The following is a 24,521-nucleotide window of genomic DNA, read 5'->3' as shown; positions in this document are numbered from 1 at the left end:
AAAATGTCTTTTGAGCTTATTGTACAGTAGCTGAGGAGGGCTGAGCTGAAGAGCTCTGGAGAGTTGTAGTCTCTCCCTGCTGCTCTCTCAGCACAGCTCACAGTATGGTGCAGTATTCCTGCAGTGCAGAGTGGCCACTTAAAGGGACAAACTTGTGTGTGAAGTTTTCCTGCTCCACCTAAACTCCAGTGGCTCCTGCTGTAAGTGCAGGAAGGCAGTTTGGTTAAGCACTGGCTCCCCCGCCTGGTTTTCAGGTGCTTCGTACAGAATTTAGCAAATTCAAATTGGTGGCAACACTTTACTGATTAACACATCTACAGCAGGATCTTGTTTCAGTCTAACCCCTGGCTTTCACCTGCTGCTCTTGAAGTTGTTCTCAGGCTTTACTCAGCTTGAAGCAGGAATTCTGTCAGGATTAAGTCTGCATTTTGGCTGGAAGAATCTGGAATAGTTTTTGATCTAAAAAATCCATCACTCCTCCTTTTAAACACTCTTAAGCAGTAATCTTTACTTGAAACTTTCTAAATTCATGATGCACGTTCTCCCATCAACTTTCTTTGCTGCATTTAAAACCTTGCCTCTAAAAATGACTAAGACAGATGCTGTGCTCACTGACACTTCTGCAGCCTTGTGTTTTCAATGGGAAAAGTTACTTTTTCTAACAAGCCACACAAAGCATTTAAGTAAGCTGCAAGACTGGTCAAAATACTGCATGTTCAAGACTGCAAAATCCAGAATTGGTTTTGGCACTGTCTAGAATAGCACTGGTCTAGAGAACTAATTTCTGTACATCAAATTTAATACCAATTCATGGTGGTAGAAGACTTTATTTAAAGGAGAGAAAATAAACTCACAATGCTTAAAGAACAATACTGGCCTAAGGGTCAGTTTGCTTACAGAAACCATTGATTTTCCTGAGGGCAGCTCACTCTTCCTCCTCTGCTGAAAGACTATACAGCTGCTCAAAACTTTCTCTTGCACGTAAAGAGCAAGAGCTTTCATTAGCATAATGTCCAACAAATAAAAAACTATACAAAAATCCGTTATAACAGTTCAAGCCCACACTCTACTGCTTTCCAATTTTCTAACAGTCTCCTTTAGTATCAGTGGATGAGCACAAGTGGATGTGTATAAACATGACATTTTGTATCAGTAACAGCCACAGCCATCAAAAGAAGCCTCCACTTGAAGAAAGAACAGCCTTGGTGTTAAGCAGCTGGAGGCAGCTCAAGGGGGACAGTTTGGTCTCCATGTCATGTCAAGAAGCTCCTGCCAGCCTTTTTGTAAATCCCAGCACTACCGTGTTTCCTAAGGAGAGCGAGAGCCTCTTCCTGCAGCTCAGAAGGACACTGGGATCCAAGGTGAAGGAGTACAAGGCAGCACTCCAGCACGTCAGGGAAGGGGAAGACCTGCAAAAAAAGGAACATGAGGTGATGTCTAGAGTTTATACTACAGTTGTTCCACATAATCAGGCAGCTCTCTAAAGACACTGCTTTGTAGCATCCTCAGAACAGTCAGGAGTGAGATGCATTTTCTCCTCACATTTATCCAGGTTTGCCTCCTCTTGCCCAGTCACCATGGTGACATATTTTCAAGCATGTGGTATGTACTGTCTACAGCTCCTCATCTATAAAGGCCATTTTATAGCTTAAAGTTTTGATTTCATTGTTTATAAATTCTTTTTTTCATACATAAGTAGCAAGGGATTACTCTTAAAATGCATGGGATGATCCATACAGGATGTCTCATTGAGTTCTCCCACACAGGAACTTTAGCTGTGCTTTCCAACTGCATGGGGAAAATTGTGCTTGAAAGAAGAATACCACCCTGATGCCATGTGTCAGTTCTCTCTCAAAACTGCCACAGGATCACAAGGAACATCACTGTTCCTTTCTGTACAAAAAGGATTCTGTGATGATGCTGCCCTTACAGAATGACTGTCTTTTTTCAGAACTGCAGTGGCTCTTCTGAAAACTTACCTTTAAATTGTCTGGGAATTCAGCTAATTTCTGCTTTGCTTTCAGAAGCTGCTTTGTGAGCTCAGGGAGCGTAATTGGTTGCTTTACTTCATCTTTGCTGTCAAGAGAAGAGCAGGTGTCATGAGTAACTGTTTTGTTAGTTGCCTGTGTAGCCTCCCTCCTGGACAAGAAGCACAGGAGAGAACTGGCCAAGTGTTTTATGCTCGAGCTTGTTCTTGCCAAAGTCCCAAATCAATGTTCAACAAAGAAACAGAACTCTTAGGTCATGCTTGGCCTTTTCATTATCCTCCCTCTTTCAAGCTGCCCTGTTTATTCACTGTAACAACACCTCATGCATCACAAAACTGTTCAGCTGAGTTTATGCACATGATGGTTCACCCAAGGGAAATGCAAGATTTCTGAGCTGTATATTCAAGTGCCCCTGGGGGATGAGATGGAGGTTAGAGCTAGTCTAGGCTAAACAAGAAATTTCCTGCACAAACACACAAACAAGCAGCACTTTTTAATCCACTCATTTATATGCTGAATCTTACCAATTCATCTGGCTGCTGTCAGAGCATGGTTTGTCTGATTCAGTCTCTGAACTCTGTTCCAGGTTGCTTCCCTGCGTGTTTCCATTTGTGTTTTCCTGGAGATTGTTCCTCTGCTGCTGATGCTGCCGGATCATTTCTGCTAAAGTCTCCTGGACCTCAGCTATGTCTCTCTGGGTGTTCTGCAAGGCAGCCATCTCTTCAGAAAGGAGCACTTGGCAACCCTTCAGTTTTGACTGTCTGTCTACCACATTAATCGAGTCAGTTCCTGAGTCACTTTGTGTCTCACACTTGTGAACGTCAGTTGTACTGCAGAGGTTTTCACCCATCTCAGCTGCAGTTTGAACCGTTTCCTCAGGGGATGGGTGACCTGAAACACAACTCTTCTCAGGAGCTGTCTGCTCACTGGGACACAGCACAGGACTCAAGACAGCCTTCTGCAGGCCAAGGCAGTCTTTGGGTGGGTTCCACCACAGGTCATAGAGCAGTCTGTAAGCCACGAAGCCCTCCAAACTCCTGCAGGCATCCATGCTCTGAGAATTTGTGCTGTCCAGTTTGTGTCTCAGGTCATCACAGCCTAATAATGAGAAAAGGATTACAAATAGTTCACAGAACTTTCCAAAGACAAAGAGCAGATCTGGTAAATGAACCAGGAAACCCTGGAAACCCCAATCAGGGATTTACTCAGATGCTGGCAGAGCAGTACACTAAGTATGAAAGCAAAAACATCTTTGTGAACACAATACTCTGTTCTATCTAAAGTGTTCTCATCAGCTACAGCAAATTTCCTTGGTCCCAAGCTGCAAAACACAAGACTCACATAATCAAGAGCCACAAACTAAATGCACTGCATACTCTAAAGAGAATGGAGGATAGGTTGGAGTATGTGAACACAGCATTCTAATGTTCCCCATCTCCCTCACAGGAGAGAATTCACTCAAGTTTCCTACATCACTCACACCAGGTGGACATAGCTGAGCTTCCTTCCACAGTCAGGAATTTTCATCGCCCAGTGGCCTTTTCACTAGCCAAATTCCACACATATGCATATGTCTTGCTGCTTCCAAACATTATTTAGCCTAGGAACATTAATGGACACAGCTGTGTTGTCAAGGAAGAGCCCTGTCACTGCCAGCAGAAGAGACACAAGGACACTTACCCTCAGGAAGGATGATACTGCAAATCTCCTGCATCAGAGTGAAATTCCCAGCATCAAAACTGCGGGTCACAGCTCCAAGAATATTTTTCACTGCCTCATCCCACGTACCCAAGTGACAGCTCAGGGCTGCAAGGGCCAGGTCATGGGAGATATGGAAAAGCACCTACAGGAAGCACCAGAGAGCACAGTTAAAAGTTATACTGCAAAGTGTGAGCTTATGACCATCATGGAAGAGCCCAGGAGCACATGACTTGACCAAAAGCAATTTTAATGACAATGCAATTTACACAGTCTCCTTCATGCAGGAGACAGAGCATTTCTACATCACTTTGAGCTGAAAAATCAGCCACTGTGCTTGCCTGTGTCCTGCTAAGCAGATGAGAAGCGGGAGCGGTGATTCACTGTGGTCACACAGAGGAGCTGCAGGAGCACTGGTCTATGGACAGACCTTGTGAACACCAGGATTTTTGACAACAAGCAGCCCTGCCTCCCTAACAGTCCACTACAAACCCCCGAATCAGTGCTGAGACTCCTCAGCTCTGTCAGTAATTCCCAGCCAGCACATCTCAGTGACCTCAGGCTGACTCCCAACACCCTATGTCAGTTCTTACCCTGCACACAAACAAATGCAGAAACTAATTGGTGGCTACACAAAGCTGCCCCAGCTGCTGATCATCTCTCTCAGACTGCAACCCCATGCTGCAGCAGGGTGCAGACATCAGTTCCCTGGGAATGGCTGGTGCAACACCACAAAGTGGCTGGGTTTACTGCCTATGCCACAGTAAGGCTTCATGCCTGCACAGACTGAAATCCATTTACCTGCTTTGGGTGTGTGTTGCTGGTTGAAGGAGGATGCTCAATCCTATGCAGCTGCTCCTGTGCACATGTGGCTCGTTCAGTGGTGTCCATGCCCAGCAGATTCTGCCACACTTCTGTCACCATGTCAAAAAACGAGGCCTGTCTGTTCAGCTCCCAATTGTGGTAACAGGGGGGCACGGGGCTCTTTCGCTCACAGGGATTCCTTTCACTGAGGCACCTGCAGAGCAGTTCGTTCAGGCAGAAAACAAGGCTTTGTCCCTTTGACAAGGAGGAAAAAAAATAAACCACTGAGCTGTTGCAACAAGAAAAACAATCCCTTGCTGACCACAGCAGGTAGAGTGACTTAAGAACATCATGGCTGGTAGCAGCTTCTTGGTGACAGAGCCTAAGGGAAGTCAGACAGGAATGTCAGAGCAAGCCAAGGTAGCCACCTGCTTCTGAGTCCACAAGAGATTTCAAATTCAAACCTCCAGCAGCTGGACTTAGAGTTGGCTCATTTGTTCCTTTAATGTAAACAGCAAATGCTTTACCTCTTTCTTCTCATGATCAGTATTACACTTAAAAATGAATCCCACTTTCTCAACCACCTCTCATGTAACTAAGAAGCAGAGCCTGCATACCACCCCACCATGGCCCTCTGCAAAGGTGCACACTTTTCCACAGGGTCATTGCAATATACTCCCAGAAAAATATTTTGAGGCAAAACCAGCTCAAAGGACCACTTGTGGACTATTCAGGTATGGGAAGTGGTGCCAAGTTAAGTTAATCTAGAGAGAGACAACACTGAAGAAGGTGGAAAGGACCAGACTCACAAATAAAGTTTTATGTTGCTGAAGGACTTCCTGAGCTCCCACCCAGTTCCTGGATAACAGCAGGTCTTGGGCACATCTCAAAGACAAAGTTGCTGACAACTCCTCCTCCCCAGATATCAGAGCAAGCTCAGCAGCAGTTTTAAGGGATGTCACATCCCCCTTTTTTGACAACACTTTAACTGCATCATAGGGTGAGGAAGCCCCCAGATAACTGAAAAAGATAAAAGCAAAACAAATTGATTGGTACTAAAATAGTTTTTTAAATTGTGTTGCAACACAGTATCACAAATATGCAAATGAAGATGATTGTGGATTTTCCACAGGTTCTCAGAGAGCTCTCACCACTTTTTCTTATCAAAGTTTACTATAGACATATGGTGAACAATCTGATGCAAAGCTACCAAGGGGAAGTCACACAGCCTTAAAGTCAGGGACTGAAATTTCTGGTGGTCTGCATACCACACATGGCTTGGATGAGCAATAAAACAAAACAGATTCAATAGACAAAGGTTATATGCAGCTGTTTGTCCCTACTGCATTTGTCTGGGTTTCATGCAAATCCTTTCACAACTGTGATTATCCACAAAAATGCCAGAACTGAAATCAGCATCAAGCAGAGGACACTACTCCAGCCAAAATATTTCAAGTGGTATTAGTAATTTTGGTAGTCACAAAGGATAAACACTCCAGTTGGAGCAGGATAACCCAATGACCATATATTAGCTGAGGCTTCAAGAAACTCAAGATGAACTGCTGCACTGCATGTTTCCAGTGGAAAGGTTGGAAATCTCACATAGTCTTTTTTGTAGACAACCTAATCTTAGTCTTGCTAGACTAGTTTTCAAAAACTTCCAGTAATGTCTGTGGAAAGAGATGGCTCTACTGTAATATGACATTTGGATCTTTTGCTCTGAACTGCTCTCTGGAGCTTCTTTTCCTACCTATATTAGAGGAAATTTAGTGAGATCAGGCTCAGAAAGCACCTTATACAACCAATGACCGGACCAGTTAACAGATTTCAACTGCTACAAACCCAAGAACTTTCTTTGTTGTAGGCATAGAACCAACTTTGTCTTCTCCCCAGTAACACTCACCATTTGGCAGCCATGGAATAATGACCATCTTTCTCTAGCAGAGCTGCCCAGCTGGTGTAGAGATCCTTCAGAATTGGATCTTCTGGACGCAGCCTGGCCTTAGCCATTACAATCGCTTCCCTAATGCACATAAGGGAAACCAGACAGAAAAGTTAATCTGTGTGCAAAGAGTGAACCAAAATGACAAATCCACCCCACAAGAAAACCAAGAGAAACATAAATATACAGCAACCTGTAAAAATTGTTCACTTTCAGGAGCTCAATAGCCTCATAGACTTTATGGATGGACAGGAGATGGGAGGCAGCCTTCACGTATTGCTCCTGGAAACACAGCTGCTTGGCAAAGGCTTCCACTGTCCAAACCCAGGCCTGGTATCCAGCTGTAAAAGAGAAGGCAACACCACTGGAGACAGTTTTATAAGTGGAAGAATTCCTGTGGGATACCATCAGTTGTTTCTTCAATATGTACCTCTTCTCTGCCCCAGAGTAGTTTCTTATTTCTTAACTATCCTAACACAAGTCAATGAAGTGGGGCAAAATTAGGCCTTGAACATGACTGCAGGACTTCACTGCCAGTAAAATAACTTACAAGGATATTTAAACCAGCAGCAAGCTGTAAGGAATGCTAATAATGTTACAAAGAACCAATTCTTGAGCTTCTGTCCAGAACCACCAGAATGAGGGGACCTTTGGCAGCCAATTCCACCAGCTTATGTGATGCAAGAGCAAACATACCCATGGGTGACATGGCTACGAGCTGGTCTGTCAGCTCCCCCCTCTCAGCAGCTGCCTGGAGAACACCCTTCAAGTCTCCTTTCCATAGCATGAGCTGCTGGAAGAGCTCTGCGTGCCCATTCTCCAAGTGGTGCTTTCCTGTTGGAAGCAAACACACTTCCCATCAGCATGAGGGCAACAGCATCGTTTGTCACAGTAAAATAGCTTGGGAGAAGTGAAATAACTCAAGCTTAAGGTATGGCAGGTTTGCAACTGAAAGATGTAAAAACTATCTGGGAAAAAGATGTATCTTCTTCTCACACAGAGCTGCATTCTTAATCCTAGACTGTAATCCACAGTAAAGAAAACTCAAGCATTTTTCCCAATTTATTTTCTACTTGAATACAAGTTAGAGTGGACACACTCTTTATGCCACTTACCTTCCATATCAATCATCTTGTGCAGAGAATCCCTGTCTGTGAACAGCCCCAAGTGGATGCAATCCTTGAGGTCAGGGGACACATCTTCATTATTATCTAAACCAGATAAGAAGAATGAATATTTAGGATTTAATACAAAACTGGGAACTGGAATGTGCCAAGTCACTGTACCACTCAACTGTTGGCAAGTACTTCTCTTTTCTACTTTCTTTCCTGTATAGCAGATTTAGCAATTTGCTGGTCAACACTCAGCACTTAGATGTAAGTTTGATACCACAACTAGTCACACTCTTTGATAAAGGTGAGGATTTAAGAAAAATAATGTCCTGTGGTTGAAGTCAAGTCCCTGGACACATACTCTGAGTACTTGAGAACACCTACCCTCTCGGTATTTTAAGTTTTATACTGATACCTTTAGTTTTCAGACATGCAGCCAGCTTCAAGCAGTCCTGATGCAATTCATCTTTTGATCTGTGATCCATTAATGTGCTGAAGGGCAGAATAGAACGAGGCTTCTTCTTCTTCAGAGAGGCATCAGAAGCTGAAAAATCAGACACATTTTAGTCACTGCTGCTGCAGTTACAGCAGAGCTCCTCAACATATTTTAAAAGCACCCTCTTCTTTCTCTGGCATTTATTTGGTGTCACATTAAGAAGAGAAGCTCCAGCCAAACAAGTCCAGAATGGGGAACTCTGCCTTGATACAGGACTGTAAAAAATCCCTGAAACATACTAACCTGGTTTCTCTTTAGGTGGATCCTTTTTCACAGGAGCAGCTTTCTGGGTCACAAAAGGCTTTGGTGAGCTGAATGAAGAATAATCACATGCAGATGAAGATGTATCCCTGGACACTGTGGAGTCAAGTGATTTAAAAAAGGAAAAGCAATGAATGGAAATGCACACAGAATAATTCACATATTGACATTCTGGTACACTAATTTTGAAACATACAGAAACCAAGCTTTGCTTTGCCATAGAACTTAACAGCTTTTTAGGGAAAGGAAACATCAAGAAAAAAGAGAACTGTCAGAAGGCTAAATGAGATGTCAAAAGACACCAATGAAGATGCACCAGTATTATAAGATTTATCACTGCTGATCAAAAATGACACTGTTTCAAGCCAAACATGGTAACTGTTCATGAGGCCAGAATCTTGTTATCTAAAGACAACTAGCCCCAAACTAGTTTGGGAAATTACAAAAGGCATTCCAGAGCCTTTTTCCTTCAAGTGGACAATTTCAATAAAACCATACAATGAGAAAATCTGCATGAAAATTAAACTTGGTGATGCTCTGAGGGCTGAACAGTCTGGAAACATTGAACTAAGATGATTTGATTATTACCAGTCACAGAGACTTTATCAGCCAACTCTGCCTCCTGAGCTTCTTTTTCTCCTTCATGGTCTGACACTCCATTTTCCTCCAGCAACATGTCCTTCATGCTGTCATCTCCATTCATGGCATCATTTGCATCCTGCTTGCCTGGACTCTTGCCTGTTGGCTTTTTCTTCTTCTTGGTTTTGACTTTTGGCTGCATACTTCTTTTCTTCTCTAATTCTACACTCTTTTTGCCTGTAAAAGGTGGCAATTTTAGTGAATTAGCTGCCTGCATCTCAAGATCAACACTTATCCAATTAAAGATAAAACTCAATGTAAACCTAGACACAATTTATTCCTGAAGAGGAAGCAGATTTGGAATTCAGCACAAGAACTTGCGTAATTTCAACAAGGCAACCCTCCATTTCTTAGCTCCAACATCACCTTCAGGAAAGGTCTTCTGTTTGAATACACTCACCCTGAGGAGGCCGTGTATGTTCCTGCTTGGAGATGTGCCACTTGTGAACAGAAAAATCATCTGCTCCTGTATAAACACAATCTGAATCCACTGGTGACCACTGGACACTCAGCAGGCGGCCCTGGTGCCCTCGGTAGTTGCAGAGTGGCTCTTCCTTCATCACATCCCACACCTTGGCAACAAGACAGAAATCCACTTACTCAGAAAGTCTCTTCTTCACCTAATATTCTGCATTTTCTCATGATTTGCACATGCAGGAACTTCTTTATTGGGATTTTGCAGGGGTATTTCAAATACCAACATGCAAATGGAGAAAATGTAGGGCTTTCCTTTGCTTGCACTGATATAGCTGCACAATGCCTTTCTTTTCTAAGGATCCGAAAGTGCTAATACGAAAACCTTAATGATTGGACTTAAAAATCAATTCACAAATCACAAAATAATCTGGATATCAGATATCCAGAACCAGCAGATGGTTACCAAAGGTAAATTTGCAGTACTTCAAAAGTTTATGTCACAAAAACAAGTTTTGCTCTTTAGTCAGCTGTGGAATGGATGATTTGAAATACAATTCTGAGATGCTTTGGACAATACCTGTGCAGTGCCATCATAGCAAGCAGACACCAATCTTCCCTCATGGTGGGGGCTCCAAGAAAGACTTGTGATTTTAGCTGTGTGCCCAGCCAGAGTTCGAAAAGGCTCTGTTATTGTCAAAGGACTTTCTGAAGAGTTCTCTGAAAGAAAAAAGAAAATTATTAAGTATGGCCAGAAAGACAAAACAGAAATAAACAACAACAAAAAAAAAAGATGCCAAGACTTGGAATATAATCTGCAAACTGTTACCTACAACACTCTTCAGATTATGCACATAAATGGTGGCATTGATGGAACCTGAAGCTATCAGGTAACTCAGCTCTGGCTGGGTCCCGTGCTCATGGTGCCAACGAATGGCATTGATCAGCTTGTGATGCTGCTGGATAGTGCAGAGCAGCTTCAAGTTTGGTGCCTGAAATATTTCAATTGAGCTGAAATATAAGAACAACAGTGTAAGAATTCCAGTAGTTGGAGAAAATGGGAAAACTTTTTTGTTATCTGGCATGAGCAGAATTGGAGCACGTGAATTAGAGTCACTGAGTTTGTGCTTTCTGGATTCAACTCAAACCCAGCAAAAGTGCATTTCAACCATGAGTGGATCCTTCAAAAAGAATTTAATGTGATAATGAGGATCCTCCATGCCAAGAGCAGGTACAACAAATAACAGCAGGGAATGCTGAATTATGATGATTCAAATACATCAGCAGTGGAAGAACAGATACAAACTAGGGCAACAAAAAGTGCTTTTGCTTCACCACAGTGACTCCAGTCAAGATCAGCACAGACACCATCTTAACCTACAAATGGAACATACCCATCCTCATTGCCAAGAGCCAGGAGTTTGCCATCTGGTTTCCAGCTGATCTCTGTACGTGCAGGCAGCTTGTGCTGCAGAAAGAAGACACAATTATTGCCAAAACCTCTTAAATCTCTCTCATATACATTCAACAGAACAAGGCTGGCAACTGGACAGAGCTGCAATTAGTCTGCAAAATGGAAATCATAGAAGTGTCCATTGCTTTTTTAACAGTGACATAAACCTGAGCAATTAAGACTGAAAGAACTGATGCAAGAACCAATGATTGTTTCTATCAGTTCTGGGAAATATTTTGAAGTTTTGTCTGGATTCCAGTAGGACCTGGATGTTTCATCTCCTTACACTCCTTGGAAAGCACCAGACATTGCAACCAAATTCTATCGCATTTCAAAAGAAACCAAAGTTTACTTGTAATTATCCCTATTCATTCTAATTCAGACAAAAAGTACTTACAATTTACAATTTAGATGCCTAAATATGATCATTTCAATGCCTGTAACATTACTCTCTTAACTCCCAGCGAGTCTTCACTCAAGAAAGAAGCCAAAACCCAGCTGATACAAATCAATACCCTTTGACTAACTTCAACTGACTTAAAAGAACTGAAGATCCAACCCACTCCACTTATTTTATACTTTCAACTAGGAAATGACTGATCACACTTGAGAAGATACTCAGTGATCACCAACCACTCTGCACTGGCTGCAGTATAAATGGAAACAGCCTCCTGCAAAATCATGATTGTTTTTAATGAAAAATTTGTCTTAAAAGGTTCATGGTTGAAGCAAGTGAACTAAAGGAATTGAGGTAAATAACTTATGCATGCCCACCACGTGGTGAAAGCTAGGACATGATTCAGGTTATCACTTCAAGTGCTTTGGAGCTGGAAAGCTCTGTATGAACCTACTACTTTAAGCAGCCACACACAGCTTTAAAACCAAACTCTATCCTCCAATTTACCTTTTCCAGTTAAGCAAATTATAGTGTAGAAAATTAAGCAACTGATGCCAGAAAAAGATGTGCCATGTTGACACTGGGAGAAAAAAAATAGCAACCACCCTCTTCAGACACAAATACATGAACTGTTTAAATAGTTTGAGTCAGCTAGTGTCTCTGAAGTTCATCTGTGGAGACTGAGGGGTTCAAGTTTTTTGTTACAGAGACATCACAAAGGCAAAATCAGAAACTTAAAACTACAAGGCCATGGAAACTCTGGCATGGTTACTATGAATCCATAAAACCCCCTAAAATTCATACTCACTTTGATTGAATTGGTGTCTCGGATGACTTTGTTGATGTCATTTGCTTCTCCATTAAGCTTCCAGGGATTGTGTTGAAAAACAATTCCTTCTCCAGCACAACTGTACAAAGTTACAGAGGGCTGTTCACTTTCTTCTCCTATCCAACAGAGAAAAAGAGCTAATTATACTCTGTTCTTCATCAGTCTTCACAGAACTAATCCCTCCCACTATAAATCAAAACATTATTTCAAAAAGCAATATACATCCTTCTGTGTGTGTGTATATATATATACATATACATATACAATACACAGAGATTTAAAAAGCAGTATCCATCTGGCCTGCAGTCCAGCAGCAGGAAATTCTCACAGTACAACCCTCTGAAAGGAGCTCTCATTTCTACCAACAGATCCCTCATAGCACAATCACTGCAAACACTAAAATTTCCTTTAAATTTTGGTCCTTAAAAGAAAAAAAATCCAAGTTGTGTGAGAAGAGCTGAAGTTCAAATGGCAGAAACTCTGGAAGGTGTATTTGATTTGATACAATTGCTGCAGGAAGCCTGTGAAGTTCCTGGTCTGTACCACCCTGAAGCAAGCCCAGAGGTGTGGAGCACTACTCTCACCTATTTCCTGAAGGTACCAGAATTCACAAACTACAGGAGTTTGTACCCTTGCAAAACTGTTACGAGTTCCTCAAGCAGAACACATTCTTAGCTGCTCTAAAGGATTGCCACCAAGCAAATGGGGCTCCTTCTCCAAAGAAGGGAGGGAACAGCAGCTTCATGGCATCCCTGTGCTCTGCATGGGCGTTTTATTTTGCCACAAGGTGTTGGAAGACTCACCAGAAGTCAGAGGAGGAGTTGGAGGCCCCCAGGCTAATGTGTACACAGTCTTCTTGTGGTAAGTACTGGAGATCTGAGGTGGCTTATTCTTAGCACTGGGCAGGAAGACAAGGAAGCAGGGGCAGTCACATTTCAGCAAATAGAAATTAAAAAAAGATAGAATCAAAGCAACATACTTGAGACACCAGGTGCTTTAATATTCTAAAGCCATGGCTCAACCAAGCTTTCTTTAACACCTGCTGTAGGACACTACTAAAATTGTAACCCAATTGTGCTGGTGACCTTCTCCTCCTTGCTGCTCCTCCTTCCCTGAAAATGTCTTTCTGGATAAAGTCCTGAACTGATGTCCTCCCACAGGTGATCTCGGGTCATGCAATTTTAACTTATGGCAAGTTTACCACAGAAGCTCAGATATAATGCAGATGAAAAAATCCAACTGCTCGACTAATTTTAATTAAATCCTACTCATCTAACAGCAAAGGTATCTCTCAGGAAAGACCACACCACACCCCTGTATGGTAACACACCAGCAGGATCTGACACTAATGAATTTGAAAGCTGCTTTTTTACCTGCTGGACAAGGTGTCAAATATGCCAACTTTTCCATCATCTGTTCCAAAAGCCAAGGAGCCTTCCTTAGTTGGATGCCAGGATAACTGTGAGAAAAATAGAAAGAGACACATAATGGCCTAAGTTACACTTTATTGCTAAACAATAAACAAAAGGAAAATGCAGAAACTGATGAAGAAGGACCATGCCCGATACCCATCCTTCCAACCACAGCCATTTGATTTGATCACTCTGCTCTGAGTATCAAAGGCTCTCCCCCTTCCATTTTTGATAGGATAAGATGAAAGGGACTAAAATCATTAAAATGCTATTTAATACCTACATTACAAAACAGAAATAGCTACCAGCTATTTTACCAGGCAGTAACTTTTGACCAACCACTGGTTAAACCCCACCTGAAGAGACCTGTGTTGGTTGTACTGGTTTTTGTATCTGTCAAACTTCCTAGCACAGCAAGGGTAACCACGGATGAAGCAAGGAAGAATCATGGAGTATAAAAGTGAAAAAGTAACATAACAGCCAGCTGGACTTCAGCTTATTTCCACTAGATGTAAATGCAAGCTTCTAGGATTGTAAATAGGTCTAAAAATTTGTTGCCAGATTCTAAAATGTATTGTATACAGAAAGAATTGAGTATAAAATGAACAACTTGGCTTTATCTCGTTTTAGTTGGGAAAAACCTTCAGAGTGAGAAAAACATACTTGAAAAAAATTCAGTGAAAAGAAGAGATAAGGGGGAAAAAACAGGAATCCAAAGCACACTTACTGCTGTAACCTTGGACTTTATGCTTTGCCAGAAGGTTTTGACATCATAAATATTGTTCATGGACAAAGTATTCCACACGCGGATCATGCTGTCTCCAACCCCGATGGCAAGACAGCCTGTGTCCACAGGAGAGAAGGCAAGGCTGTAGACAAATCCTCCAAGGGAGGGCATGGTCCAGCTGCAATCCAGAGTTGACAGATCCCAGCATTTCACCTGAAGAATATTTAAGGAGCAAGGAGTGGTCAAATACAGTGACTGATAGGACAAGAAAGAACAAAGCAGAAGTGCAATGAAGAATCAAAAGGTCGAATGCAAGCCTTGACAGGATGTGATCCCAGAGGATTCCATGTCACAGCCAGGGCTGCAGTAGCTGCAAGACTGGAATGGACACAATGAATACATTTTACTAAGTTGCTCTTCCAATTTCAGAACAGGAGACACTCTGCTGCCTGTAAAACCCCAAAGATTGCAAAAAAACCCCATAAAAAAATAGATGCATTACTTTGTACAATTAAATGATTTTAAGAAGGAAAACCAGGCCTTTTAAAAGGGAAACATAGAGGAAATGAAGTGGAAAACACCTTTCATTAAACCGTACTATTCAAGTCCAGAGCGTCATAAACATTCACTCCACCATGGTAAGAGGTTGAGCTTACAAACTAACAGAAACATACACAACCTGTGCTCAGAACAAATGTTATAAATTGCTGCAATTAACCCACTTCAAGAGAAAAACTGTGGCCCTAAAAGGGTTACTCTCACTCCCTCAAACTGCATAGTACAGGCATTTCTATGTTAATTTTTAAATGGTTCTTACATCTCTGTCCATTGAAATGGAAAAAAGGAGCTCTTTGTCTTGGTGCTTCACAGAACTGAGATTGAACACAATTCGGGAGTGGTTTTGTCCTTCTGAAGATCCCAGAAGAGTCCATTTGCGTTTGCCAGGCTGGGTCAAATTCCAAAGGAGCAGTTCTCCTCTGCAAAATTGAAATTTATTTAAATTCTTCACTTCAGAAGAACAACATAGGCTCTTTACAGACTATATCACAAATATCCTACAGGTCAGGAGTAACAGAGCTCTGCAGACATCCAATGCCTGTACAAAGCTACACACACAAACACCACCTGAAAACTGACATTTTTTCCCAGTAGATGGGCATAAACCACAATTAGTGCTATTAGCAGTCAATACTCAGTCAGATTCTTGGACAAATTATGGGACAAACAGTAACTTTCTCAAAGTCTGAACTCTTGGCCTGTTTTCTGCTGTTACACTGGAAAGGAAGGAGTTGTTTTCTATTCAGCACTTCCTTCAGTATCAACAAACAAATGCAGCTGCTGCTGGTCCCCAGGCTGCTGAGTGCCTCACTTACCCAAAGCCACTGGACACAATCTCAGTGGGATGGCCAGCAGGCCAGTGCACAGTCAGCCAAATGCGCTCCTTGACTGCCGGATCCACGGCTCCACCTCTCCTCTTGGTGGGTGGCAGCTTCAGAGTCATCACACCTGCAGAACCAAGAGGGATCACTGGACCTGACACATCAAAAATCTCAGACAGACAGAGGAGTTCTGTGAATCTGCAGCTTGAAGTACATTCCCCATGCTCTAAGCACACCAAGGCTGCAGTTCAAGAGCTGTTCCACACCTTGTTACTGTTTATATCTTACTTACTCCTGCCTCTGGTACAGCTCCATATTCGTATGGTTTGATCCTTGCTTCCAGAGGCCAGGTAACAACCTTTCTTCGTGGCTGTGTCCTGCGTCAGCTCCCCATTTGGAACCTTGCCTTCCTCTGAAGGAGCTGCTGAATACCATTGAAATCATGTTATTATGCTTTCAAATTCAAAGCTTTATGAAAATGAGCTGAATATTACCTTGATGTGTATCAGAACATATTTTCTGATATTGAACTTATCAGTTGCTTAGCTACTTACTAGCCTTCTGTAAGGAATTCAGTCCTCTGGAAGGACATTTACATGAACTAAAAACTACTCCACAAACTGTTAATCATGTCTACATACCCTGGAGCTCATCCTGCCAAGCAGGTAACCTTTCTTCCCCAGGCACAGGGCACCAGGCCAGGCAATGTATTTCATCCTCATGGCCTCTCAGCCGGTGCACAACTTCTCTCTTCCTGCTGATATCAATTACAACCACCATGCCATCCTTGTAGCTGAAAGCAGAGATTTAAACAAATTAAGAGATTCTTGGATGCTTGTGGAATAATATCTGAGGTGATTTACAAGCTCTTTCCAGGTCACTATCACCCTATCACAGAGAAGACAACCTGTACCATTACGCTGTTACAGATTTCTTTGCCTTTGCAGGTTTACCACATCTAGATGTTATTTCTAATTTGTTTTACTCCTAAAGTAAAAGTACAGCCACCAAGACCTCTTAAAGTTAGTCTTTCAACCATGTAGCTAAACCTCCCAATAAATTCTTGCAGAAGAAGAGTGGAAAACAAAACATAACGAATATTTACTAATGAGCATTTACCCAATGGCCACCAGGTTTTCATGATGAGGAGAACAGGTGAGGCAGAAAACTGTCCGAGGCTCTGGGAAGAACTGCTGGCTGTCACTTCTGTTGTGCCAGTAACAAACAATGACACCTTTCTCATCACCAGACACAATCAGATCTTTCACAAGAGGTGACCAATGCAGCGCTGAGATTGCATTCTGAAAAAAAAGGATTGAAAACGTTTAAAGCTGGCTTACTACTATCTAGCCTAGGATAACAGGCAGAAAATAATCTGTGAGCACTCCCCAGCACCAGTTCTGTTTGTTCCTGAGTGTCTCAGTTCTTTTAGGATGGATGTAGTTGCTGATGGGGAATCCTGAGCCACAGTAACTTCTTCAAATATACATTCAGTCTGTCCTGTGGGCAACAGTAACTTGCTGAGATCATTTTAAGCGAGCTGGCTTAAGCGGCAATGAGTCCAAAGCACGAGCACGCTGGTTCACTGCGGCTTTGATGGTAACCAGCAGCTCATTAAGGTGATGCAACAGCGCTGCAGGCTAAGAACAAAGAGCCGGCCAGCAAAATCCAACGGGTTTATTTCCACAGGGCTTGAAATTCACTTTCGGGCAAAGCAGCCTCACCGTGCTTTGTGTGCGAGCTCTAAAACACCGCACCCCCGCCCGCGAGTCCCCGCCTCTGCCTCGCCGTGCCCGGCTGTACCTGGTGCAGGCTGTACTCCAGCACCGGCGACAGCGTCCCGGTGTCCCAGATTTTGACGCTTCCGTCGTCGGAGCTGCTGGCGCAGAGGCTGCTCTGCCCGGGGCAGGGGCAAAAAGCGAACCCGGAGATCCTGTCCGTGTGCCCGATGAGCTCCCCTGCAGCGACAGCGAGAAATCGTCACGGGACACCCGGAGCCTTCCCACACCTCCCGGATCCCAAAATCCCGGGGCTCCCGCCGCCGCCTCCCATGTGCCCTCCCTGGGCTCCCGGTGGCGGGGAGGCCCCACGTCCCCGCTGTACAGCACGGGGGACAGGGACGCGAGGGAAGGTTGTGACGGTACCGTAAAACGCGGGCGCGGCGGCGGCGACATCCAGAAGGCAGACGCGGTGCCTCGCCGCGAAGCCGAAGAGGCGGCCGTCGCTGCTGGCGTCGCTGCAGCGGCTGCTGTACCAGTTGGGGGAGGCGGGCAGCGCCCGCACCCCCATCCCCGTTCCCGTTCCCATCCCCGTTCCCGTTCCCGTTCCCGTCCCGCTCCCCGCCGCCATCGCCCCGGGTCCCCCCGCGCCGCCCCACGTGCCCCGGGCGTTGCCGCCGAGCGCCGCGCACGCCGCCGCAAACTGTCGCAAACCGCGCCCCGGTCCGTGCTCCCGCCTGGGCCTCTGCCGCAAAGCGAGGCCGGGAAGATGGCGGCGCGCTGGGCGCTGGGCGCGGGTGAGGCTGAGGGGACGCGGCTCTGGTTTGGGGGGTCTCGCTTGAGAGGAGGCCACCGAATTGATCGGAGGGAGGGAGCAGCTCACTTATGAGGAAAGGCTGGGAGAATTGGGATTGTTCAGCCTGGAGAAGAGAAGCTTCAACGACCAAGTTGTAGCCTTCCAGTGCCTGAAGGGAGCCTACAGGAAAGACGGGGAGAGACTATTTACAAGGGTCTGGAGTGACGGGACAAGGGGGGATGGCTTCAAACTGACAGAGAGTAGGTTTGGATTAGATATTACGAAAAAATTGTTCCCTGTGACGGAGGTGAGGCCCTGGCATGGGGTGCCCAGAGCAGCTGTGGCTGCCCCATCCCTGGAAATGTCCAAGGCCAGGCTGGATGGGGCTTGGAGCAACCTGGGATAGAGGAATGTGTCCCTGTCCGTGGCAGGGCGTGGGACTAGATGTTCTTCAAGGTCCCTTCCGGCCCAAACCATTCAGTGATTTTATGGTTCTGGTCATACCTCGCTCACTGTTCCTTCTCTTCAGGAGCTGCCTGGGCGCGGGGTCTCCTCAGCTGGGCACGACCAGAGAGGTGAGTCTGGCTTTGTCACCCATCCCTCACTGCCCTGCTCAGGGGTACCTGGGGCTGGGTGCCTGGTTTGGCCTTCTCACCCAGCCCTGGAGCTGGGGGAACAGGTCACCCTCTGTCCCTGTGGTGTCCTTCTGTGTATTTAGAGCTTGTGCCATGATGGAAGCGTCTCTCTCCTCACTTCTTTCTGTTGGACATCCATATTTTCTCTGACTTTATGGTTCAGGTCACAGTAATGTGGTACCTGTGCTGTCCCCAGTCACTGCTTTTCTTAGTTGCTGAAGTTTCCCCTCTTTCTGGAGGAATCACATAGTTGTGCTGTAGGTGCACTGGTACTGCCAGCTGTATCCCTGCAAATATCTTAAAAAAGTATTCCATGACATTGAGATATGTGTGTTATGCTAATCTCTGCTTTTAGGATGTGAACAATGGTGTACAATGCCCTTTTCAAATCAGCATGCTCTGTTTGCCTGCCATTTTTAAGATGTTTTGCACGGGTTGGCCACACACACAAAGATGTTCAAGGCTTAGTAAAACCCACAGTATTTGGTCTTGAACTCATCTGTTTGTTGTAGTCAGGAGTGGCTGCCCAGTGCTGCTTTATCCAGGCAGCAGGGAGCAAAATGTAGCTTGGTTTTTCAGAATCTGAGGTGAGCAAAATGCCTGAAAACTAATTTTTGCTATCAGCTGTCTGGTTTTTGTATTGAGTTGATTGTGTTTTGGAAGTACTTTAGAACACCTCTCCTTTCAAATTTCACAATGTTTATTGACCTCTGATGCTCTGAGATACTCAGCCCCTTGAAAAGCTAGAAGTTTTGACTGCTAAAGATGTTGTTGGTAAAAGTTAAGTATGGAAAGTACCTTGGAAAAGTTATAAATAGTTTGTGTCAGTCCTGAGCCCCATGGGAACATCAGAACAGAGGTGGCTGTGACTTTGTGTGGCAATTTGAGGACACTTAATGTGGAATCTCATGATATGCCAGTGTTCATAGCTTGCTTTAGGAAGCCTGAGGCTTTTTGTTGAATTAAAGAGGCCTTTCAGCATAAACTATAAAGGACTTTAACAATTTCATTTTGTGAGTAGGCAAATGTGTCAATTCTTTATCAAGACAGCAAATTCACGATTTTCCAGATAGGCTGGGCAGGGACAAAGAACTCTTATATTCAGCAGCTGAGGCTGTGGTCTTGTCTTGCAGGTGGCTGGCATCTGGTAGCCTTTTTCCTCTGTCATGCATCCACACAAGCACATCTCTGCAGAAAATTGGGAAGTGGGAGAAAAAGAACAGGATTGTTTACCCTCCACAGCTGCCTGGAGAGCCTCGCAGACCAGCTGTAAGGATCCACCTGTGAATGGCCTTACCTGTGAATGTTTGGCAATTTCTGAACAGACTGTCACTGTCTGCACAGGGTGGCTGCACAAGGCACTAGTTTGAAAGCTTATTTGCTCATTATTCAGGATTTTATTCAGTTTGGCTGTATTGTAGAAGTTAATATCACTTCGAATGTTTTTCATCTCTAAATTATATTGGAGCCTTGTGTGGTTCAAGCTGTAAGGGGCCCATCCTCAGTAGAAGTCTCTGAACTACAAGGAGGTAGAATTTGTACTGTCAAACAACTGATATTTTGGAATTCCATTGTTATAATTTTTCTTCATTGGGAATTAATGTGTTGTGGCTTCTGTTAGACACACTGCTCAGCAAAGTAAAAGTATTTACATCTCAAAAGGAAAGGGTTTTTTTTGGCATGTGTTTTGTGGGCCATGGGCATTTAGTGATTTTTCCTGTGAACATTATGGCCTAGGACATAAAAATCCCTGCTGTGGACTGTGCTGACTGATGCAGTGTGTGTGAAAATGCAGCTATTGACAGACTCCTGTATGAAATCAGTGTTTTACCTGTTCATAGAGTGCCATCTCTTTCAAACTTGTATTGATGTTAGATTCTACTAGCTGGTGTTGGTCCCTGTTAGTAATAATGTTAAATAGGTCTGTGGAGGCAGCTTTTTGTGCCAATCAAACTTGAAACCCTCTTCACTTCTGAAGAGCTAATTAAGTTCATTCTGGTAATATTGTTTATTTGCTCTGCCAGTAGGTTGAGTTGACAGCAGGGTAATATTTTTAAGGCTGAATGGGCATGTCAGTCTTTGCTTCTAAAGGTGGAGAGAATGAGAGGAAAAGATGGTGAAAAACCTTCTGATTATCCTTTTCAGGGACTTTGCTTATAAACGAAGTGTCATAAGATTGTATTAAAATCTCCTGTGTGCCAGCACCCTTTTTTAGTGCTTTTAGTTTCAAATGTCAAAGCTATGCTTGATATGCTGTTCTCATAGTAGGCAGAGCCATGCCTTTTTATTCCTAGTAAGAACATAGATTGTGGATCAGACATGGATGCTCCATTCTGTTTTCACAGCAAAATTATTCATCCTTTCACTTTTTATTTTTTTGCCCCTAGGAAATATATCACTGTCGGAGGGAAATAAAATACAGCAAAGATAAGATGTGGTATCTGGCAAAACTGGTAAGCCAAGAGTACTTTGTATTGGGCTTGTTAGAATGCAAAATTTAATTGCTGTATTTGTCTTAACAGCCTCATTCAATCACAGTTTAATCAATGTCTTTATAACAGAGTCCTGGGGATGAGCATGGATCTGGGCAGGGAATGGCTGTGGTTTGGTTTAGCTGTAAGCTATTACACTGAAGAAATGGTAGTTAAGGAAACTACAGTATTTTTGCTTTTATAATAGCAGTATAATTTAAGGAATGTCTTCTGAATAAGAGAAAGGAAATATTTGTAATTGCAGAAGTTAATTTTAACACTTTGATTGCAGATAAAAGGAATGTCCATTGATCAGGCTCTCGCTCAGTTGGAATTCAGTGACAAAAAGGGAGCAAAGGTGATCAAAGAGGTAAGTAGAAGTATTTTTTAACACTCCTGGTTTTCAGAAAACTTTAAAATCAATACCTGTCACCAGAAGTTTGGAGGTGTTTCTACTTCTGTGGGGTTTTAATGTTTCAAGTAAGCCTGTTGGGAGCACATTCTAGCAACATATTTTCATTGCAGTCATGTACTGTTGTGGCTTATGAATATGTTGGGCTCACTTGTGCTGGCTGTTTTAATTTGTCATGATGAGAAATTCCATGTGGGTGTCCTGTCTAGCAGTGCTTGGTGTTAAGTTCATGGTAAATGGTGCAGAATCCTGGTTACTAATGGCTGCTACATCTGTGTGCTTTGGTTCTTAAACTGTGTGAGATGAAGGATATTGTTAAGGAGGCTGCTGAGTTCTTTAAAGGCACAAAAGCTTTGAATACAGTAGTTTGGATTCTCAAATTACTCATTTTCTTGGCTGAAGCGTTGATTTCTGACAGTCATGGCAAAGAGGTGTCCTGTATTAGCTGAAAATATTGAATGGACCAAGTTCATTTTGCCCACCTTGGAATTTATTTCTAGTCTGATGTCTAATTACACAAAGGTCCATGGATGGAAGGCTGACTAATGCTGGTGGAAACCATCTCCCCAAAAATGTAATAGAGTTGTCCTGAGGCTTTTTCATTCTATGCAAGGAACATCCTTACCTATAAGATGTTTGTCTTTTTATCTCTATGAAATACTTTTTCTATCACTTACTTAAACTTTCAATTGCTTCCATGTTATCTAGAGATAAGAAATACCATTGCTTAAATTCCTCCTCAGTATTTCCATTTCTTTTCTTTTTGTTACAGGTTCTACTAGAAGCACAGGAAATGGCTGTCAGGAAGCACAATGTGGAATTCAAATCAAATTTACATATAGGTACATTTTTAAATTTTAGTACATTAGAAAAATGTCATCCTACTCTATCCTACCCTATGAAAATGTTTCATATTTAATAAAGTTTTGCTGCTTCAAATCAGCAGAAGTGAATAGAGGACAGTTTCTGCTAAACTTTACCAAAATGTGAAAGGCACATGTTTGCAGCATTTATAAGATGGAGAGCAGAATTTCTGCTCCCTATCGAACATAAGGTCCTGAAGAGGAAGATGCTTGACATGAATATGAAAGACCAACAAGAAGCAAACTGTTTCTAGTTTTTAATGTTGCCAGTCAGAGATGCTGGGAGCTTTGTCTGTGGCTGGTACAACTAGATTAGCAGGATCAAAGTTAAACTTCCATCAGAAACAGTATAAAAGTAAATGGGTATTGACTGTAAACTTATTAATAAAAAGACTTTGCTATAGATGATTTACAGGATAACCTTGTAACTAAAGCACTTTTTAATCTAGAAAAATATTATAGAAGTGTTTCCTCATAGGTGTTTTTAGGACCGAGAAAAACATATTCATTTTGTCTGATATGGTATAAATTTTACCAAACTGACCTCATAAGCTAAAAGTCACCTGGATGGTAAAGCAGATTTGAGTAGAATTCTTTGGAGCCTTCCAGGCCTCTGCCACAAGAAGGCTGAGCTGCTAGTGCAGGACTGGATGTGCAGATAATGAAAATACCTGTGATAAATGCAATAAAGGGAGAAAGGAGGGAAAATGAAGTCTGTAAGACTTCACAGGAATTCATGAGACAAACTACCGAAAGGCAGTGAAATGAATACCACCTTCAGAAGAGCTGTATAATCTAGTAAATGCTCAGTGTGATTTGTCCTTCCCCACATATTTATCTTGGTGTGCTTGCTTTCTAAATTCACCTTTTTGGTGCTCCTGAAGAGCGTTAAGTGCCGCTCACGGGTTTCTCTGTAGCAGTGATCTGCTAAACGTAACAGAAGAAAGATGGAGGGGAGAGTCCTCAGTAGAATTAACTTTCTAGAAGCAGCCATGAAAAATACACTGGCAAGACAGGTGTTTTATTGCAGCTGTGGCAGTTTGTTCTTGACTGAATAATCTTCTCTCCCCTCTCCTTTTCACTTCAGCGGAGTCGCTGACGGGCAGAGGCCGCTACGTGAAGCGGGTGCGGTGCCACGGCAAGGGCATGTTTGGCATCATGAAAATCAGCAGGTGCCACTACTTTGTGAAGCTGGTGGAAGGTCCTCCTCCTCCCCCAGAGCCACCAAGGACTGGCTTTGACCAAGCAAAGGAATATGTGCAGCAGCTGCGAAACAGAACTCTTGTTCATACACTGTGACACACTCTTGTGGCTGTATAGGTATCTCTGGTTGGGCAATGTAATTGTGTAAAAGAATGATTAAAATCATGGTTTAGTTATATCTTTGGTGCTGCTGGAGCTGGATGATGTGAGAACAATCATAGGGTTTTTTCTTATTTGTGAAGTCGTGGGTATGGAAAAATCTTGGAGCTGCAGCTGTTACTTTTTCTGAGGTACTTGGACCACATTATTCAAGCTTGACCCTGGACTGCCAAATCTAGAAAATATGGTACTGTGATAAAGCTTGGTGTCTCTGTTATGTATGGTGGGTCTTTTATTGTAAAACTGTGTGCTTGACAGTCATGTTGCAAGATCAAGCCTCAAACTAAAATTTGACGTCTTAAAGTAGTTTACAGCATTTGGAAAAAAACAAGTAACAGTGGGCAAAACCAAGTAATAATATTTCAGAATTTTAGACATCAATTTTTGGTTTATCTGGGCTGTAACAGCCTTTGTTGTGCATCTTGGACATTGTGTCTGGGAGTGGAAAATAAAAGAAATCCGTGGAAGTTCAGGCTTTGGGAGTCAGTAGGTGGCAATGTTTAGTTTGTCAGAGAGGAAGTGGCAGTGAAAACTTCCAGCATGGTCAAACCGTTTTGGATTTTGCCCTTGGCATTAATAATCTGATATGGGCATGGAGTTCAGGCTGTTCTCTCTGGAAACTCAGTGTGGGTAACAGGCAAATTATGGAGAAAAGCTTGTTTTGGTGAAGAGTGAACTAATTCTGCATTGTCTGGAAACAAATTTCTTTTTTA

General features: G+C 43.1%; 2 protein-coding genes across 2 annotated transcripts; one reads left to right on the top strand and one right to left on the bottom strand.

Annotated features, from left to right (window-relative positions):
* Positions 1 to 807: 807 nt before the first annotated feature.
* On the bottom strand, positions 808 to 17,900 carry GEMIN5 (gem nuclear organelle associated protein 5; the record flags this gene model as incomplete). Its single annotated transcript, XM_082291430.1, has 28 exons — positions 808 to 1,409; positions 1,980 to 2,076; positions 2,513 to 3,086; positions 3,669 to 3,831; positions 4,488 to 4,745; positions 5,300 to 5,510; positions 6,394 to 6,513; positions 6,626 to 6,773; positions 7,129 to 7,266; positions 7,548 to 7,643; positions 7,960 to 8,088; positions 8,284 to 8,397; positions 8,890 to 9,117; positions 9,341 to 9,512; positions 9,935 to 10,074; positions 10,184 to 10,365; positions 10,749 to 10,822; positions 12,013 to 12,149; positions 12,837 to 12,931; positions 13,407 to 13,492; positions 14,173 to 14,385; positions 14,990 to 15,149; positions 15,546 to 15,678; positions 15,844 to 15,972; positions 16,193 to 16,344; positions 16,671 to 16,852; positions 17,355 to 17,509; positions 17,696 to 17,900. The coding sequence occupies 28 exons, from the start codon at positions 17,898 to 17,900 to the stop codon at positions 1,254 to 1,256; spliced, it is 4,647 nt and encodes a 1,548-aa protein (XP_082147556.1). The 3' UTR covers positions 808 to 1,253.
* Positions 17,901 to 18,023: 123 nt separating this feature from the next.
* Positions 18,024 to 23,827, top strand: MRPL22 (mitochondrial ribosomal protein L22). Its single transcript, XM_082291637.1, has 7 exons — positions 18,024 to 18,066; positions 18,595 to 18,640; positions 19,834 to 19,969; positions 21,088 to 21,153; positions 21,464 to 21,541; positions 22,356 to 22,425; positions 23,534 to 23,827. Exons 1-7 carry the CDS (start codon positions 18,039 to 18,041, stop codon positions 23,743 to 23,745), a joined length of 636 nt encoding a protein of 211 aa, XP_082147763.1. The 5' UTR covers positions 18,024 to 18,038; the 3' UTR covers positions 23,746 to 23,827.
* The last annotated feature ends 694 nt before the right edge of the window (positions 23,828 to 24,521 follow it).

This window comes from Coloeus monedula (genome assembly GCF_965178545.1).
Source record: "Coloeus monedula genome assembly, chromosome: 15".
In the NCBI taxonomy this organism is placed as follows: Eukaryota; Metazoa; Chordata; class Aves; order Passeriformes; family Corvidae; genus Coloeus; species Coloeus monedula.
Note: the sequence above shows the minus strand (reverse complement) of the source record. Positions and strands in the feature narration are given on the sequence as shown.

Coding starts and splice junctions, on each gene's coding strand:
- MRPL22 (XM_082291637.1), top strand. CDS start 18,039: ATGGCGGCGCGCTGGGCGCTGGGCGCGG. Junction 18,067..18,594: donor GCGCTGGGCGCTGGGCGCGG/GTGAGGCTGAGG, acceptor CCTTCTCTTCAG/GAGCTGCCTGGGCGCGGGGT. Junction 21,154..21,463: donor TGTGGTATCTGGCAAAACTG/GTAAGCCAAGAG, acceptor CTTTGATTGCAG/ATAAAAGGAATGTCCATTGA.